Here is a 20,828-nt window from a genome sequence, read left to right on the forward strand (position 1 = left end):
AGAGAGACTGTAGTGTGTGATGCAACAAATACAGATCAGAGACAATATCTACACAACTTCTGAAACTATAAATGCAATAATCTGTGTTTGTACAGAGAGTCCTAAAGCTGTGCTGACGGTACGACCTGATGAACGAGTGTTTAGAGGAGAAACAGTCTCTCTCAGATGTGATATAAAGTGGGGAGGAGACACTGAGTGGACATACAGATGGGAAATAGAGGGAACCAACAACCAATATAAAAACACTGTCAGCCAAACCTCAACACAAGAGTTGAACATCAGCAGTGTTGATCTCTCTCACCGCGGTAAATACACCTGTACAGGACAGATACACACTCAAAGCTCTCAGCGCAGTGATGCTGTTACACTGACTGTCTCAGGTGAGTGTGTGTTTGTTGTGATCAGCTTCTCCATCAGTTTCTCTACGGCTCTGTAACTCGTGATGTTTTGTTCAGCTGAAGCTCAGGCATCAGTGCGAGTGTCTCCACAGCCGTGGCTGACTGAAGGAGAATCAGTGACTCTGACCTGTGAGGTTTCAGGCTCCTCTAAAGGCTGGACGTTCAGCTGGTTCAGAGATCATGATCATCTGTCAGACAGCAGCAGAGGAGCTGGAGGATCTTACACTCTCAGTCCTGCTGCTCTACAGCACACAGGAGTTTATACGTGCAGAGCAGAGAGAGGACGACCAGCCTATTACACACACACCAGCAGCTCACACACACTGTGGATCACTGGTGAGGGTTTATGCTTGTGCTCATCCGGATCTGTGTTTCACTGCAGTCTCTGTGCTGTCAGTTTTGATGGAGATTTTCCTCTTTTCAGGAGTTTCTGCTTCAGTGTCTCTGGTCATCAATCCCAGCAGAAGTCAACACTTCTCATCTGACTCTCTCTCTCTGAGCTGTGAGGATCAGAGTAACTCTGCTGGATGGACAGTGAGAAGATACACAGACAAAGACACACAAACTTGTGCAAAACAAACAGGATCTGGATGTGTAATGGACTCTCTCAGCACATCTGACACTGGAGTGTACTGGTGTGAGTCTGAATCTGGAGAGAAACGGCATCCTCGAAACATCACTGTACATGGTGAGTCCAATCACGCTTACAACTATACAACACAATAAATAACAATCTGTTCAAGATTAAAACATAATAGAATTGAGAATTCAGACATTTGATTATGCATAAACTTACTGAATATCAGAAAATTGCACAGTGAATATCAAGATTTAAACTCTATAATAAAATACAATATTCAGAAGTTTGGGATTGGTATTTTTTTATGTTTTGTAAATATGTTTGATACCAGAATATGTTTATTTTACCAAAAATACATGAAAACCTTCATTTTCCAGTATTATTACATATGAAATATTACAATAATACAAATAAATTATATGTGAATATATTGTAAACTGTAATTTATTCAAAGCTGAATGTTCAGCATCATTACTCCAGTCTTCAGTGTCACATGATCCTTCAGAAATCAGGATAATATGATGATTTGCTTCTCAAGAAACATTTATGATTATTATCAATGTTGAAAAAAAAAATGTGTGGAAAATGTGATGCTTTTCTTCTTCTTTGATGAATAGAAAGTTTGAAAAACAGCATTTATTTGAAATATAAATCTTTTGTAACATAAATGTCTTTTTTGATCAATGCGTCACATTTGATCATGAATCCTTGCTGAATAAAAGTTTCTCAGATTAAAGGTAGTGAACATTTTGACCCTCCAGATCTTATTAATAACTGAAGTATGGCTGTGATTAATACAGCCTGTATCATCACTACATCTGTTGATGTATTTCTTGTGTTTGTAGACGGTGAGGTGATTCTGGAGAGTTCTGTTGATCCTGTGATTGAGGGAGAGACTCTGACTCTACACTGTTTACATCGATCTACAAACTCCCCGATCCTCAGCGCTGATTTCTATAAAGACGGATCACTGATCCAGAATAAGCCGACAGGAGAGATGAGCATCACTACTGTCTCAAAGTCACATGAGAGTTTCTACTACTGTAAAACAGAGAGAGGACAGTCACTCCACAGCTGGATCTCAGTCAGAGGTTATTATATTCATGAGCATCTGATGAGATACGCCACACTATTCATATATATGAGTCTCTGTCTCTTATTTCTGCTGGACACAATCAGGTATTGACAAATACAAAGTTCTGTCATGAAACTCTAGATGGCGCTGTTTAACTCAGTCTGCTTGCAATCACATCATTCTCTATAGGGCACAGCTGATTGGTTCCTGCTGTATCAGCAGCCAATGAGCTTAAGGCGAGACACTACAGGTGAATTGGGTACAATTTTAAAATAATAAATATCACCATGAAACTTTCTCAGTTGATTACTTACACAAGTATATCAAAAAAAATGTATTACAAGTTTTAGAAATTTGCATGTTTAACTATGCAAATTAGGCATTATCTCATTAAATATGCACAATTTGCATATCTTTTCGGTAGATAGATCTGAACATATGATAAAGCCAGGTGCACAATTCTTTTTTCATTTTGTTTACACACAAGATGAAAAAAAAAAAATTCTGAGGGATTTCAGGATATATGCTTTCATTACCTAGGAAATCTAAATATACTGTCCATAGCCATAAAAAATCGATTTTCACCATATTTGTTTTTATTAAAATGTCTCACAAATCTGGCCAGGAATGATTTATTAACAAATCCCTCTGAAACTATCTTCAGAATACTGCTAAGTGTATAACTGGAGAGTTTGGTGTACACAGGTGCTACAGGCTGAGATGTTTGTACTGGAGAATGACAAAAAACTAATTTTGAGAAAACAGCTCTAAATGAGATTTCGTTGCTAGCTTTAAATCCCCCTTTGGACATTCACGATTGGTTACTTATAGAAGGGAAATGCCCATATTTGGGTTACATAGCGTTGTGCAGGAGACTCAGAGCTTTACAACGATCCCGGTCATGACAGACTTCAGTGAACAGACGGAGCTCGGTGTGTCGCGTTGAAATCATAGACTGTAAAAAAATATGGACGTAGTGTCCGTGACGTCACCCGTAGGTTTCTGAAGAGCATTTTTGAAGCCTAAAGTGGGCGGAGCCGGCCGTCGCCATCTTGGCCTCACGTCACTCCATAACAGAAAATGGGCAAAGAGGCGGGGCGGGTGGGGAGGTAATGCTATATGCTACTGACAGTACCAAGTCTGCGACTGCACAGGGCCTCGCGCTAAAGTGACAGTTGATGATGTAAAGCCAAATAAAAGTTCCTGTTTTTGCCCTTTCGAAATATTATAATAGTTCAAATACATGGCAACAAGTGAGACTGTGTATCGTGATTCTGTACTATTCTGCTAGTTGAAAATGTATATGCAGTAACTTAATATTACTCTGAGAGAGTGTGTGTGACAGTGATTTATGTGCATACATGTCACTCTTTTTTTTATAGTCTATGGTCCGTCAGCGCGGCATCGTTCGTCAAGTTCGTAGAGAGCTTATTCAGTCCATTTTAAATTCTGATTTTGGCCGCCTCTCAAAAGGGTTAAACCATAGATATATTAACGTTACCTATTAAAGCCACACTAAGTAGAAATTGTGTTTTTGTCAAACAGCGACCCCTAGAGTCGCTGTGGAATACTTGCACTGTCGTAAATATATTATATTATAACGTTTTTACATGATTGCAGCTAAATCACAAGTAAATAGTCTATAGTCTAGGCCTACTGTATAATTTAATTTGTGTTGTTTTTATTGGAATGTAAACATTACAAAATGCCAGATAACATCAATTAAGTTAAATGTACGTCGCATTATTTCATAACATTGGCCGTTATGATGTCATTAGACATGATTACTGCAATTTATCATAATAGTTTGCAAATTGTGCTCGTTTACACTATTTACAACCTCTACGTTAGGCTTATTTATGTCCTGATAATTATGTGAGATATTGAAAGCTGTTCTCATGATAATCGCAGGAATCAACATCAAACGGCGTTGTCTGAGATCCCTCAGGACTACGTGATAAATACACCTCACAACACCTGAGTTCAGCTGGCAAACTAATTCGTGAGGCATAGCTATCTGATTTATCAAAACGATTCCATTTACACCTGGTCACATAAATGTATTTTTGCGAAACGGATTTAAATTCGATCTTCAATTCTCGCGCTATATGCAGATTTAATGGAGTTCACGTCACCAAAAGCAACAGATATGAGCTGCATTTTATAGATCATCAGCTAAAATTTCAAAATCAAAGACCGCAATAAGAGAGAGCAGTAACAGCCCTGGTAAGATCATTTCGTTTCTTTACTTTTAATGATGAAGATTGTGTGTTAAGCGTCTGCGACTTACTTTCACTTTGATTTGCGATAGTTTGCATGTTGGCTTGATGCAGTTGCTCATCTGCGGTGATGCGTGTTCCAGCGCGTCGTCATATCTGGATATAACATATAGCCTATACAACGCTCTCACACGGTTTTATTTTATTTATTTTTTTAGCATTTTTGGGAGGAGTACAATTTACATATGTGGTTTCAACAACCATATGCATTTACACTTGTCCAGTTTCGTCTGGAATGCGTCTCAGACCACCTCCTGAAGTGGTTTGAGGGATCGGATTCAAATCCGTCTCAAATGCGTTTCGGAGAGCATTTAAACCTGGACTTTTCACGATCGGATAGCTATCCGATCTGAGAAAACGCATAAAGTGGCCAGGTGTAAACAACCCCCATGACAAAAACATACGCACGAAAGCCGAAAACAAACGCTGGTTGGCCTCTCACGTCCAAATTTGACGAAGTGGTGGGGGAAGTGACGTATGCCGTAAAGCAGTCAAATTTTGTAGTTCTTTTTGTGCTCTGGTTACTACCCGAACACCGAAGTTACATAGTGCCAGTAAAAGCGATACAGACCCTGTCAGGCTATGGCAGACGTGTCATTCAACCTATTGTAAGTCGATGTACCATCACAAGGATCTTGGAAATATATTATGAAGGTTGAAAAGTTACATAGTGTTGCTTTAAAGCTGCCGTCTGCAAAAATGTTTTGATCATATTCAGTGAAATTGACACTATAATCCGACAGAACAACATAAATATGGTGGTTTTAGAAAAAACCCGAGCTTCTAACTCCACCTGGAGCGTGTTATTTGTTTTGCAAAAATCCACCGCTCCCGGATCATCGGGTCCAATCAGCGCAGGGGGGTGTGAGATCTGACTGTCAATCACAGGTCGTGCACACGCCACAGATCCCCCCTCACTCGCGCACGTTAATATCACATGCACACGCCACGCCTGAAGTTCGCCTGGAGATTGCATGAAGCGTGATGGCGGAGAGAAAATCTACTAACAAGCTTCCAATTCCTCGGTTATTGCTATCTATGGATAGATTAGCCAGGGCAGCCTACCTCCGAGTCGATAGATGCTGAAGAGACGCGTTCACAGAAAATCAGGTACACACGCACAGTGACGCACTGACGAGCACGACCTCGATGGGAGGGTGCTCGCTGGTAGTGGGGAGGGGCATGAGAGTTGTAAACATTCAAAATTTTGGCTAATCGACCCAATCTGCCAGACTTGCCGACTGCAGCTTTAAGTTCAAATAAATGCACTGGAAATCCGCGCTCATTCAAGGATGTGCATTTATTGCATGGACGGAGAAAGCACCGACACCTGTAGGATTTCATCTGACGGTACTTAAGCATATTATAATCTATCTGTTCCGTGAGAGCAGAACGAACGAGCCTTTATTGACGTTTTTAAATCTGAAAACTCCAAAAAGCAACGAAATTGTCAGACATCCATTAGTGCATGTTCACAGAGGAAAACAACTGAAATACAGCACTGGTTGTTCTCTCGAACGATACTCGATGACAACGACGGAATCCTAAGCCGTGGGCGAAGTAATGGGTGTATTAAATTGTATGAAATAATCCCGAAAAAAAGCACAAACACTGCAGAGATGGCAAGTTCAGCATTTGCTGAGGTGAAGTAACGGCTAGTAACAGCAGACAAACGGCTAGCATTGACATCAGCGGCTCACCTGTCACTCAAGTGGACACACCCGTAATTATGCAGAACTTTAAATATTAATCAACTAAATGGATGAGTTATAAAAAAATTCACCCCCCTCACAGTTGTTATGAAGGGCAAAATTAGGCTGTAAACATGTTTTTTTCTGCTGTACAATTTGGCATTTTAACATGGGGGAGATACAGATTTGACTCACTTTTGACACCAGCCCAAGCGGCCAGTCAACGAATTGCAGTTTAACTCACTTCCGTGTTGGTTTCAAGAGAGAGACGGGGAGGTTGCCGCTTGGTTGGAATGCTAACTTCCTGGTAAATTCGGGAGAAACTTACTGCCGCAAGTAAACAAAATGTGATAAAATAAACATCTTAATGTTAATTTTCAACGTTGTATTTATAGCAGCTTGAAAGAACACATATTGAAGGAGTAAACTTGCCCAAAATCTCAAAACTGACCACTGCATGAAAAATCGATGTTTTTGCCTGCCGTGTCTCGCCTTAAGCTCTTTCAGAAACCCTCCACCTTCCCCAGCTCCACCTGTATAGATCTGCTACGGGTAATTCATGTGTTTTGTAGCAGATCTATTCCTTCAAGACCGAACATATCAACATTGTCATATCCATAACCATGCCAAACACTCAGAGAGTTCATGACAGAACTGTGAAGAGTCGAACTATCAAATCACATGCAAAACATTCTGAAATATAGTGAAATCAACACCTTATAAAAAACATCACTCAATTCAATGAAATCAAGAGACTTTTAGAGACTTTCCTGTTAAAATCTGACTTTTCATAAATTCAGTTTTTCATTTGAAAGCAGCAGGAATGAATCTGATTGTGCTCATATATGTTCAGTGTCAAACATACAGTTTTGGTCTGAAGAGGAAAACAATTGTACGTACCTCTTAAACATTAAAATGAATAACTTATATTAATATTCTATGATGTCATCATTTACTCCCCCTCATGTCGTTCCAAACATGTATGACTTTCTTTATTCTGTGGAACATATAAGAAGGTATTTGGGAAAAAAAAATTCTCCATACAATGAAATTAAAAGTTCCTTCAAAATATCTTTTATTTTCCACACAAGAAAGTAATTCAAACAGGTTTGAACAACATGAAGGTCAGTCAATTTGGCAGAATATATATTTTTCTCTTCCTTTAATACAGAGCTGTAAAAGAGAAATGGTGGTGGAATAATATGAGATGGGCGGAAACATATTTCATAGCTTTTATATTCACTCACAAACTTTGAGTTCCTCAAGAAACTTTCTGAAAGCCCTTCAGAGCTCTGTAATGTTGCTCAATAATGTTCTTGTGTTTCTGTTTTCCAGTGTCACGTTCAGGTCAGATTTCTGTCCTCAAAATCCTCAGTTCTCTTCTGGCAGCTTCTCCGTATCTGCTAGCGACAGTCGTGCTGCTTTACAAGTGTTACAGAGCGAGAGGTAAAACTGTCTGATCTCTCTCTCTCTCTCTCTCTCTCTCTCTCTCTCTCTCTCTCTCTCTCTCTGTGCGCATGTGCGGAGTGAGTGTGGAAGGAGCCGTTTGTTGGGAGTGAAAGTGTCTCCTTGGTTGAGTGAAATGTCTTTATTTCTTTATTTTTTCACTTATTTATAGTTATTAGGTTTAGGTTAGTTTTTTGGTTTGTTTGTTTTTTCCCCCTGACTTCGGTCAGAGAGAGCGAGAGAGGGAGGATTTTGGGGTCAGAGATGGCGGACCTCTCACAGTTAACCATCAAACATGGTTGTAAGTGTATGCCTGAGGCCGTGGTATCAGTGGAGGATTGTCTGATAGCTGTGAGTGCGGCGATCGGTGGCGCAAATATCAAATCTGCCTCCCGTATGAACAAGGCAATTGTGTTTTTTCTCAGTGAAAGCCGCATGGTGAACAAATTATTTGAAACAGGGTTGATAATCAAAGACATCTTTGTGCCTGTTTTGCCTTTGTCAAGCCCAGCCAAGAAAGTCATTTTATCAAACATACCGCCGTTTGTAAAAAATGAACAACTAGAGCAAATACTCTAGTAAGTCCAATTAAAATGATTCCTCTTGGATGTAAAAGTCCGGAGATTAGACATGTAATGTCGTTTCGGCGTCAGGCTTTAATGATTCTGAATTCTCAGAGTGATCCATTACATCTGTCAGCGAAGTTGAGTATTGAGGGAAAGGATTACACTGTATTTATAAGTTCAGAGTCAATGAAGTGCTTTGTGTGCGGTGAGTTTGGACATGTTAGACAAACTTGCCCGAGGCGAGATAAACCAGCTCCGGCTCTGGTACCGGCTGTCGGTGCGGAGAACAGTGAGAGGGCGGCCGGCGCGGATGATGCTGCGACCGCTGTGGCGTCAGAACCGCAGCGGGACGGAGCGATCTCTACGCCCGGTGTTCTGCCCGAGGGGACTGGGGTGCTGTAGACCTCTGGAGACGGCCTGGCCGAGGCTGTTGAGGAGGAAGCCGGCCCGAGTCATGCTCCCGCCGAAACGCAGCCAGAGACGAGCTCGGGACAGGTGGGTTTGCAGCCCATGCCCGAAACTGATTTGTTTTGCGATGGAGGACAGGCGCAGCCTGATAAAATGGAGAGTGATACTACTACTGAGGAATTGTTTAAACAGGGTAAAGATGACTTTTCATCTCAAGCCTCGTTGGATTTAATGGATGACTCTGAAAATGAGCATGATGATACGGATTTAATGAGTAATTACGGGGAGGATTCGGAGCTCATCTCTGGAGGTAAGATCAAACTTTATTCACTTCAGCAGATTAATCACTTTTTAGATACTACAAAAGGACTACGTAAACCGAGAATTTATTCATATTTCCCTGATGTAAAATTGTTTTTATTATCCGGCACCATGGCTATGAAGAAGGCTTCTTTTGATGAGCTTGATAAACCAAAGCGGTACCGTCTCAAGAAACTTCTTAGCAACGTTAGAAGTTCTTTGAAATTGCAGAGTAAAAAATGAGTATGTTTTGGTTGTCAAATAACCCTTGTGGAGTTTTTTTATTGTGTGGTTATCTTTTTCTCTTTTTCGTGGCACCTTTGAAATTTAGCACATTAAATATAAATGGGTGTCGTGAGGCTTTGAAAAGTCTTTTTGAGTATATTTTTATGAAAAAGAGTAGTGTTGTTTTTCTACAAGAAACTCACACGGATGTTAATAATCAAATCCAGTGGCAGAGTGGATGGAATGGACAGGTTGTTTTGAGTCATGGTTCAAGTAACAGTGCAGGAGTGGCTATTCTTCTTGGAGCTGAGTTTAAGGAACAAAATCTGAGCGTTTTTGATGTTCTACCAGGTAGAATGCAGAGAGTAGATGTTGCGTTACATGGGCTCGATTTTTCACTTTTCAATGTATATGCCCCCAATATTGGGACTGAACGTATACTTTTCTTTGGGAAACTTCATACAGCATTAAGCAGTGTCCCACAGGGGAGAATTATTGTTTTGGCTGGAGATTTTAACTGCACTTTAGATCACACAGTGGACAGAAATCCTCATAGGCCGTCAGCAGAAGTTTTTAGAAAATTGATAATTTATCATGATCTTGTGGATGTTTGGAGAGAAGCTTTTCCTGATGTAAAACAATATACGTGGACAAAAGTAAATTCGAATAGGGTTTCTGCAGCAAGACTTGACAGAATTTATGTTCAAAGAAGTTTTTGTGAAAAGTTTCTTGATAGTTCTATTATTCCTACTCCTTTCTCAGACCATCATTATGTGTCTGTCAATATCACTTCTGCACAGAGCACTTTTAAATGCCCATACTGGCGCTTTAGCAATAAGCTTTTGCAGGATCACCACTTTGTGCACTCTTTTACACTTTTCTGGGAGATGTGGAGAGAGAGTAAGTCTCAGTATAAATCCCTGAGTCAGTGGTGGGATATTAGTAAAGTTCAAGTTAAGATGTTTTGCCAGATGTATACTGCACATAATAAGAATACTCTTGGAAGCGTAATGAGAAAACTTGAACAGGACATTTTGCAGTTGAACATTGAACAATATGATGGAAGTACTGTTGAAGTGTTGGAAACTAGGAAAATTCTTCTCCACAATCTCCTGGAAGAGAAAGCAAAAGAGACTCTGGTTCGGGCAAGGTTTACATCCTTTAATTGCATGGATGCCCCAACATCTTTTTTTTTCAGTTTGGAGAAGAAAGTTGTTGATAAAAAAAACTTTAAGTTGTCTGAAACTTCCTGAAGGAGGTGAAACAACTGATGAACATGAAATAATTGCTCAAGCACTGCTTTTTTATGAAAACCTTTACAAAGCAGAGCCATGTGATGGAGAAATAACAGAAACACTTCTCCAGGATTTACCTCATCTGATGGAGAGTGATAAGGCCAAGCTTGATCAGACTTTGCACTTAAGTGAATTGACTGCTGCTATTACAGACATGTCTGCTGGAAAGGCTCCGGGATTGGATGGCTTAACGGCAGAATTTTATAAACAGTTTTGGTCAGTGATTGGAGAAGACTTGTTCTCAGTTTTCTTAGAGTGCTTTGAAAGAGGCACCTTACCGCTGAGTTTACGAAGAGCACTTATCACTTTGCTACCCAAGAAGGGTGATCTTGCGGATATAAGAAACTGGCGTCCAGTGTCTCTGCTTGGAGTGGATTATAAGATTCTGTCAAAAGCATTAACTAATAGATTAAAACTCCATATATCGACAATAATTCACCCAGATCAGTCATTTTGTATTCCAAAACGCACAATATTTGATAATTTGTTTCTGCTTCGTGATTTGATCTCATTCGCCAGAGACAATAATGTTAATGTGGGTTTTTTATCTTTAGATCAGGAGAAAGCTTTTGATCGTGTGGATCATGAGTTTCTTTTTAAATGTTTTGAAGCTTTCGGTTTTGGTTCTGTTTTTAGTTCTTATGTTAAATTATTGTACTGATATTTATAGTTTCTTAAAGATAAGTGGTTCACTTACAAGACCTTTTTCAGTTGGCAGAGGCATAAGGCAGGGATGCAGTATGTCAGGTATTTTATATGCCATAGCCATTGAACCGTTGCTAACTGTTCTGAGGCGTCAACTTTGTGGAGTTTCAACGGCGGGCGTTTTTACATCAGAGATGGTATCCGTTAAACTCAGTGCTTATGCTGACGATGTCACTGTCATAATAAGATCCAATGAAGATGTGCGTGAGCTGGAAGTGGCTCTTGACATGTATCAAAAAGCCTCCTCAGCTCGAGTCAACTGGGAAAAAAGTGCATCGTTGTTATTAGGCCAATGGGAGGAAGAAGGTAGGCCTGTTCCTAAACTTCCTCAGCGCTGCCCCTGGAGTTCAGAGGGGTTTAAAGTGCTGGGGGTCTTTCTTGGAACAGAGCAATACATGCAGAAAAACTGGGAAGGCGTTTATGAAAAGGTGGTTGGTCGTTTACAGAAATGGAGATGGATTCTTCCTCAATTGTCATACAGAGGAAGGGTTCTTGTTATTAATAATTTAGCAGCATCTATGCTGTGGCATCGCTTGACTGTTATCGACCCCCCGAAGGAACTATTACAAAATCTACAGAAAGACTTTGTGGAGTTTTTTTGGGATGGTTTCCACTGGCTTCCTTCAGGAATCCTATATTTGCCAGTAAATGAAGGAGGTCAAGGACTGATTGAACTATCAGCTAAAATCAGAGCCATGAGACTAAAATCTGCCCAAAGGCTGCTTTTTTCTAGAGATTTTATCCCTTGGGTGTCTTTTGGACTAACTTTACTAAGATCCCTTTGTAGTAGTGATCTTGATAAGCAACTGTTTTTGATGTCACCGTTTATTGAAAATGTCACATTTGGTGCAAATTTTTATGCATCGGTTTTGAAATCTTGGGAAGTGTTTAGGTTGTATAGGTCTGAAAATGATCATTATGGCTTGAATGAACCACTGTTTTTTAATCCTTTTTTAGGAAATGTTTGCGTGTCTAATAGTATAGTTAAGTTATGCATGAAGAAAGGCTTTACTAAAGTGGGGCACTTGATTAATGTAGACTCAAAAGAGTGGAGATCAGCAGAAGATATTGCCAGTCAGGTTGATGTGAGGTCTGTGAGGGTGGTAGAGCGGATGATTTCAGGGTTGAAAGCGTACTCGGTTACCTAACGTAACCTCTGTTCTCTCTAGAGAGGGAACGAGTATTGCGTAAGTTTAGCTTACGCTACGGGTAAAGTCATCTTTTCTCGAGATATGAAGCAAAAAATTATCCTTAATTTTTATATCTTGTCAACGCAGTGCGGCAGCAAGCAGACCTAGAGCAGGCAATCTAGCGTGCTCATAGGCTGCTCTGCGGCAACTGCAGCAGCCTATCACTGAGCCCTTGGCGTGACGTCACGCCCAATGAGCGCGAGCAGCGCGCCTACGCGTCACGGCCCGAGGCGGGGCGTGGCAGAGGTATGGGCTGAGAGGCTGCTTTCACTGGTTTTTGTCGCAGAAGCGAGTGAGCTCGTGGCACGAGCACGGCGGGTTACGCAATACTCGTTCCCTCTCTAGAGAGAACAGAGGTTACGTTAGGTAACCGAGTACGTTCTCTTACGAGAGGTTCTCTCGTATTGCGTAAGTTTAGCTTACGCTACGGGAACTCCCTTGTCAACGCCGTGCGCGCCCGGCATCCACTGAATGAGTCCCAGGGAAGCCCGGGGAACACGAGAGTGTGAGCCAGGCGGCCAAAGATATGGCTAGCGCAAGTACATAAGCACATAGTAGGGGGAACAGAACGACGCGGCCGGTCTGACTAACCAACCCTTATATTGTACAGCTCAACCAGGAGGGCTAAATCAAACAGCAGTAGCCCGCGCACAGAAGTGGGCCGGCCTACGCGAGATTTAGACTGATAAAAGTTTAGCCTGCAGGGCGGGAACTTCTAGATTGTAAAATCTAACAAATGTAGACGGGGAGGCCCAGCCCGCCGCCGTACAAATGTCATGAATAGAAATTCCGCTAGTCCAAGCCCATGACGAGGCCATGCCTCTAGTAGAGTGGGCTCTGATGCCCAAAGGGCATTGCAGGTCTTTAGACGCATAAGCAGCTGCAATAGCGTCCACTATCCATCTGGACAGAGTGTGTTTCGAGGCGGCGAGACCCTTGGTGCGCCCACCAAACGAAACGAAAAGCTGCTCCGAGCGCCTCATGGCGGCGGAGCGCGTAATGTAATTTCTCAGCGCTCTGACAGGGCAAAGGAGATTACTGTCAACTTCGCTGCCGGTAGCCGGCAAAGCTGAGAGAGAAATGACCTGTGCTCTGAAGGGTGTGCCCAACACTTTGGGGACATAACCGTGTCTCGGTTTGAGAATGACTTTAGAGTCATTAGGTCCGAACTCGAGACATGCCGCGTTAACTGATAACGCATGCAGGTCACCCACACGTTTGACTGAAGACAGGGCTATCAGAAAAACGGTTTTGAGCGTGAGGTATTTCATATCCACAGTTTCCATGGGTTCAAAGGGATGCGCTTTCATGGCCTCTAAGACCAGGGAAAGATCCCAAAAGGAACCGAGGGGGGTCGCGGGGGGTTCATCCTCCTAGCTCCTCTAAGGAAGCGGATAATGAACTCATTCCTCCCTAATGCGCGGCCCAGCGCCGAGTCGGAAAAAGCTGATATGGCCGCAACATATACTTTGAGCGTGGAGGGGGACCTGCCCATGTCCAACAGCTCTTGGAGGAAACAAAGCACACGCGACACCTCACATGTTTGTGGATCCAGCCCTTGGGCGGTGCACCATTTATTAAACACAGACCATTTAGATGTGTAGAGCCGTCTCGTAGAGGGAGCTCTAGACTGTGTGATCGTGTTCACAACCCCTATTGGCAAGTCAACGGGTATCCGTTGACTATCCATACATGCAGAGACAGCGCTCTGGATGAGGATGCCAGATCGAGCCGCGGGCTTGAGAGAGAAGGTCTCTTCTCACCGGTATCGGCCAGGGGGGTGTGTCCGCCAGCCGTATTAGATCTGGGAACCACGTTTGATTCTCCCAATACGGGGCTATGAGGAGCACCGTGTGGCGCGCTTCCCTGATTCTCCCGATGACTTGTGGCAGCAGAGAGACAGGGGGAAAAGCGTAAAGCGGGCCGCTGGGCCAGGTTTGGGCCAGCGCGTCCTCGCTCTTGGAAAAGAACCGTGGGCAGTGCGCGTTGTCTTTTGACGCAAAGAGGTCGACTTCCGCTCTGCCGAAACGGCGCCACAGTGACTGGACTGTTTGGGGATGCAAAGACCACTCCCCCAGGGGAACATTGTCCCTGGACAGTCTGTCTGGACCCTCGTTCAGGAGACCCGGCACATGCGCGGCTCTCAGCGAGCGCAGTGAGTGCTGAGCCCACACAAGGAGGCGTTCCGCCAGGGCGCAGAGTGTTTTGGATCTGACACCGCCCTGACGGTTCACATAGGCTACCACTGACATGTTGTCCGTGCGGACTAGTACATGGTGGCCCTGTAGGTATGGGAGGAAGTGCTTGAGCGCTTTCTCGACCGCCAGCATCTCTAGACAGTTTATATGAAGGTGACTCTCCTGGTCTGACCAAGGGCCATAGACCGGTCTGCCCTCTAATAGCGCTCCCCAACCTAGGTTGGACGCATCTGTCGAGACAACTTTCCGGTGCGAGACAACTCCCATCGTCACTCCCGTGCGATACCATTCGGCTGCTAGCCAGGGCTGCAGGGCTGAAACACAGCCATGATCCACTCTGACTCGTAAGCGGCCGGCCGTCCAGGCTCGGTGAGGCACTCGCGCTTTCAGCCAGCGTTGAAGCGGGCGCATGCGCAGTAAGCCCAGCTGGAGCACTGCTGCAGCTGAGGCCATATGCCCCAGGACTCGCTGGAATGTCCTCAGCGGAACCTGACTGCCTGTCTGGAAAGACGCGGCGAGATGTCGAATGCGGCGCGCGCGCTGCTCTGACAATCTGGCCGTCATAGCCACCGAGTCCAGTTCTATTCCGAGAAAGGAAGTCGACTGGCGGGGCAGTAATGAGCTCTTGGTCCAGTTGACCGAGAGACCCAAGCATTCCAGATGGCTGAGAAGCGCTGTTCTGTGAGACGAAAGCTCTGCCTCTGACTGCGCGAGGACTAGCCAGTCGTCCAGATAATTCAGTATCCGCATTCCTTGTCTCCTCAGGGGAGAGAGAGCCGCGTCCATGCACTTCGTAAATGTACGGGGTGCTAAAGATAGACCGAACGGCAGGACGGTGTACTGATATACCCGACCGTCAAAGGCGAATCTCAAGAATGGCCTGTGACGGGGTATTATCTGAATCTGAAAATATGCGTCCTTTAGATCGAGAGAGATGAACCAGTCTCCCGGGCGAATTTGCGCGAGGATTTGTCTGGTTGTGATCATTTTGAACGGCCGTCTCATGAGAGCTTTGTTCAAATGTCTCAGATCTAAAATAGGTCTCAGCGCTCCGTCCTTCTTGGGTACGAGGAAGTAACGGCTGTAAAGCCCGACTCGCTCAGAGAAGGATAAACCTGTTCTATAGCCCCTTTGCGCAGCAGCTTCGCTATTTGTGCTTGAAGCAGGTGCGCTGCTTCTAAAGTCACTTTTGTCTCCGTCTGCGCTAGAAAGCGCGGGGGGCGACGAGCGAATTGAAGCGAATAGCCGTGTTATATAGTATTCAGCACCCATTCTGACGCGCCCTGAATAGCTTCCCATGCTTTTGCACGCATAGCTAGGGGTCGAATGGTCTCTGGGTTCAGATCGCCGTGCTGAGCGGGATGGGGAACCTGTATCAGAGAGGATGGGGCGGCGACGCGCCGCCAGTGCTCGAACACGGGGGCTGGAAAACAGTGCTGACTGGCTGTACAGCATATGATGGCTCGATCGCTACGGATGGAGCGCGTTTTGCTGCTAAACACCCCTGGCGCGAGAGCGGCGTGGGGGTTGTCATGTCTGAAAGTGGGTGCGCGTGCTCGTGAGCGGGCGCAGAGTTTACACTTATAACACGGCCAGTGTTTGGGAGCTTTGTAACCCGAGGTAACTGAGTGGCAGAGCAAGCAGCGGGTAGTTGTGAGCACAGGGTTGTGGGCACATTTACTACACTTGGTACTCGAGCGTGTGTCCGCTTTATGAGAGTGCGCTCTGAGCGTGTTACCATGGGGATAGTGTTTGAGTGTAGTGGTGAGCACATTTTCTACACTTATGACACCTTCGGCCAGAGCCGGAATGTTTGTGAGCTTTGGAGGATCTGCAACCCGGGGTAACTGTGTAACAGAGCGGGCAGTGGGTAGGTGTGGGCACAGAATTTTGGGCACATTCTCTACGCTTAGCACTCGAGCGGCGCATGCCCGCTATGAGAGTGCGCTCTGTGAGCGTTACCGGGGAGACCGTGTTTGTGTGTAGCAGTGAGCACGTGGGAGTGGGCACATATTCTACACTTATAACACCATTGGCGTTATAGGAAACTGATAGAGCGAATGCTTTGATGGCTCATATGTTTAGACGCTCATAAATACTCAAGCACCATCCTGAGAGCGGGAGGGTGCGAGATGCGGGTTCACTTTCTGTATGTAAGAAAGCTGCCGCGAGCTCGGAGAAGCCAGCAGAAAAAAATATATTTATCTGCCGCCAGAGTCGGATTCGAACTCGGGTCCCCCGCGCGGGAGCCTAGTGTTCTGCCACTGAGCCACAGGGGCACACATAAGCTCTTAGTTAGCGCGAGCCTATGACAGAGCGTCGTGTTTCGTTTCGGCGTTTGTTTGCAGGCGCGCGTGTATTAAACAGGCTCGTTTACTGCAGTATTAGTATTTCCAGCCGCCTGAACTTTAGAGGGGACTGAGAAATATGTCAGGAACGGAGTTTAGTCCGACCTGGGTGGGACTTCCTCTTTTCGCCGGTGCTCGTGACGTCCGCTCTGATATCCCTTGAGAACGGCGCGGTTGCGCGGCTCGGACAAAGGGAGAGAGAGCGGGAAGATGTCATCATGTGCTGTGACATCGTTAGTTTGCAGACGTGCGTGTATGAAAACAGGCTCGTTTACTGCAACATAGATATTTCTAGTCGCCTGTAGCTTAGGAGGGGACTGAGAAATGGAGGTGGCCGGTAGGTGACGCGCACGACCGAGACGCGGGGTAGCTTTCTTATAACGTAAAGGAAGCCAGCCCGTGACCGCCTACTTCTGACATCCCTTGTGAGCGGCGCGTTTGCGCGGCTCGAACAGAGGGGGAGAGCGCAGGAAGGGCGAGCGTCGTCATGTTTTGCGTAGCGTTAGTTTGCAGGCGTGCGTGCATAAAAACAGGCTCGTTACTGCAATATATGTATTTCCAGTCGCCTGAGCTTAGGAGGGGACTGAGAAATATGTCAGGAATGGAGGTTAGTCCGCTAACACTCTACTCTCCTTTAGCCAGTGACGGGGGGGTAGCTTTCTTGTAACGTAAAGGAAGCTATAGCCCGAGACCGTCAGTTTCTGACATCCCTTGTGAGCGGCGCCGTTTGCGCGGCTTGACAGAGGGGTCTGACGTCATCTGCTTCGTCCCCTGAGGCGACGGCAGTGCGGGCAATGGCCGGCCGCTGCGCGTCGGTGAAGGGCGGGGGAGAAGGAGAGAGCGAGGCTCGCGGGAGGGGCTCCGGCGAGCGCTCAGCTGTCATACCCGGCTCGCTGAACGCAGCCGCCCGGGTAGAAGGCCAGGCAGAGAGCGCAATCACAAGGCGGTCTCCGTCGCTGAGCGTGGCTCTGCACGAGCCACAGGATGAGCGAGGCATTTGAAACAACGCCTCGCGCTCTTTTAGATGCAAAGTGTGTCGCGGGGCGAGCACACAACACACACACATAGAGCAAATAAAGGATATATTCGCCGGATAGCGAAGCAGGCAGGGATAGCTGAAGGCGGCGAAGGCGGCCGGCTTCCTCAGGCGGAATCCTCGGCTTGCAAGGCGCTGGTTTCAACGGCGGCTTCCTCAGAGATCAGCGATGCCAAGAGCTTCGCTGAAGAGACAAAAATCAGTGAAAGCAGCCTCTCAGCCCATATTTATACCCTCTGCCACGCCCCGCCTCGGGCCGTGACGCGTAGGCGCGCTGCTCGCGCTCATTGGGCGTGACGTCACGCCAAGGGCTCAGTGATAGGCTGCTGCAGTTGCCGCAGAGCAGCCTATGAGCACGCTAGATTGCCTGCTCTAGGTCTGCTTGCTGCCGCACTGCGTTGACAAGATATAAAAATTAAGGATAATTTTTTGCTTCATATCTCGAGAAAAGATGACTTTACCCGTAGCGTAAGCTAAACTTACGCAATACGAGAGAACCTCTCGTAAGAGAACTGCTCTTCCTTTTCCTCTTTTGCAGTTTGTAGAGCTTTCTCTAGAGGGTGGGCCTACACATCTTGATTTTCCTGATTTAGGTGTGTGCCCTGGGGTTTGTCCTGAAACCAGGCAGGTTGGAAAGCTGCTAAATTTTGAGAGATTAAAAGGGCTACTTTTCCATTCTGTGGGGAAAAAAGACATGTATCAGGCCTGTGTAAAAACTGCGTATTTTAAGGATCTTCATGACAGAATTGATACAAAATGGAGAGAAAAACTCACAGTTGCAGACGATATTTCTCCTTCTTGGAGGCTCTTTTATAAAAGTCCTCTTCCAAAACGTTCAGGTGATTTGCAATGGAGAATATTACATTGTGTGATAGCCACTAATGCTTTTGTGTCCAAGCTCAACTTGAATGTTCTGCCCTTGTGTCATGTAATAGTCATGAAACGGTTTTTCTTGTTTTTATTGAATGTCCAAGGTTAGTGCCACTTTTGGCATTGCTGGAAAGAATTATTGATGGGCTGGGTTTTGAGTTTAACAAAGGACTTTTTATTTATGGCTGTAGGTACTCTAAAGTGAACAAGGATCGCTGTACTGTTGCTAATTTTATACTTGGGCAAGAAGACTTGCAGACTTGCTCTGGAAGGAAGAATTGTTAAAGTTTTAACTCTGTTTACAGCACTTGTTGAATCAAGAATAAGGGCAGAATATATATTTTTTTAAACTACCGGAAATATGGGTGAATTTATGAACAAATGGTGTGTAAATAGCGGTTTGTTTGTGTTTTGTGAAGAAAACTCTTTATCTTTTGTTTGGTGAATACTTTTGAACATTTATTGTATTAATGTTGAGTGTGTATTGTAATTTTTGATTGAGTAAAGAATTTTAAACGTCTCTCTCTCTCAAGGTCAAGGTCAAGGTCAAGGTAAACTTTATTATCCACAAGTAGGAAATTCATGTGGTCACCATTACACGCTCCATTGTTAAATAGCCTGCTACATACCAATAAAAACATAAATACAAAATATTAAATACAAAAGCATTTAAAACATTTAAACAATAAAACAATGACAAGCATGTGTGGATAAATAAACTAGCTGAGTGCTAGCTGCTTATTGTACAGTCTAATTGCTGTAGGCACAAAAGAATTGCTGTACCTTGTGGTCCTAATTTTCCTTTGCAGTAGTCTGCCACTTGACCTGTTGCTTCTTAAAAAATTCTGATGAAGAGGGTGGGTAGAATCATTTAGAATTTGTTCTGTCTTTTTAAGACTAAGGTCATTGTACAATTGGGCTACAGATACCTGATCAACTCCAATGATCTTACTGGCTGTTTTGATTATTCGTTGCAGTTTATTCTGGTCCTTGATACACATGTTACCAAAGGCACAAATAAGGCCAAATGATAAGACACTCTGCAAGAGAGCTTTGTAAAACATCTGAAGAATACAGCTGTCTATTCTAAAATGGTTAAGTTTCCTTAGAAAAAACATCCTCTTCTGTAACTTTTTGGACTTATTTAGTGCACATTCATTAAAAGTCAATTTATTGTCTATTTCAACACCCAAATATGTGTATGTTGTGACCCGCTCTACCACTACACCATTTACATTTGAGGGTGGAACTATAATTCCCTTTTTATTAAAATCTATAGTCATCTCCTTTGTTTTCTTCACATTAACCACAAGGAAATTATCTGTACACCAATTAATAAAACCCTGCACCTCCCTCTCAAAGCCCTCTAGGGATGCAGTATTGGACTGTACAAAACCCACTAATGCTGTATCATCAGCATATTTAAAAAATGTGTGGTTTGAGATGGTTGCTTGGCAGCTGTTGGTGTATAAGGTGTACAGAATAGGGGACAGAACGCACCCTTGTGGTGCCCCTGTATTTATGGCTTTTAACGATGAGACCCATGAATTGAATTTGACTTGTTGACTACGATTCGTCAAAAAGTCAAAAATCCACAAAACTAATCTTGGGTTAACCCCAAGGTGAACCAATTTTTTTACCATCAGGTGGGGTTGGATTGTGTTGAAGGCACTGCTGAAATCTATGAACACAATCTTGACAAGACTCTTTGGCTGTTCAAGGTGCTCATATATGTTATTTGTCAGAGTCAGCAGTGCATCTTCCACCCCTCTCTCCACACGATATGCAAATTGGTTTGGGTCTAAGGATGGTGTGACCTCACATAAAAGCTGTTTCAAAATTATTTTTTCAAAACATTTCATTGCCGTAGATGTTAAGGCAACAGGGCGCAGGTCATTAAGTTCCCTAGGTTTATTATTTTTGGGTAAGGGCACGATCAAAGATTTTTTCCATATAGAAGGAACTACACCAGTGTCTATTGACAGCTGGAACAGCCTTTGAAAGGGCTGTGCCAGCTGATCTGCGCACACCCTTAATGTCCTGCTGCTAATACCATCAGGCCCACTAGCTTTACGGGGATTCACATGTCTAAAGTAAGACTTAACATCGTCTATAGAAATATCTATATCCACACACTTCATACTACTGATTTCTTTATAAACCAGTTCCTGTTCAGCTGTAAAATCATGAATATCAAATCTACAATAAAAATCATTCA

General features: G+C 44.2%; 1 protein-coding gene across 2 annotated transcripts in view; it reads left to right on the forward strand.

The window, feature by feature from the left end:
• The window catches only part of LOC309492430 (Fc receptor-like protein 5), an 83,769-nt gene that overhangs the window by 16,308 nt on the left and 46,633 nt on the right, over positions 1–20,828 (forward strand). Inside the window, exons 7-11 of one of the 2 annotated variants that reach the window (XM_082161401.1) lie at positions 96–380; positions 456–734; positions 823–1,086; positions 1,824–2,069; positions 7,359–7,469. The exons of the other annotated variant lie outside the window; for it this stretch is intronic. Of the exons in view, the coding sequence (XP_082017527.1) occupies positions 96–380; positions 456–734; positions 823–1,086; positions 1,824–2,069; positions 7,359–7,469 (1,185 nt within the window). The remainder of the gene's footprint in view (positions 1–95; positions 381–455; positions 735–822; positions 1,087–1,823; positions 2,070–7,358; positions 7,470–20,828) is intronic. 2 annotated transcript variants of the gene reach the window in all.

Source organism: Leuciscus leuciscus, assembly GCF_965113295.1.
Source record: "Leuciscus leuciscus genome assembly, chromosome: 2".
Lineage (NCBI taxonomy): Eukaryota > Metazoa > Chordata > Actinopteri > Cypriniformes > Leuciscidae > Leuciscus > Leuciscus leuciscus.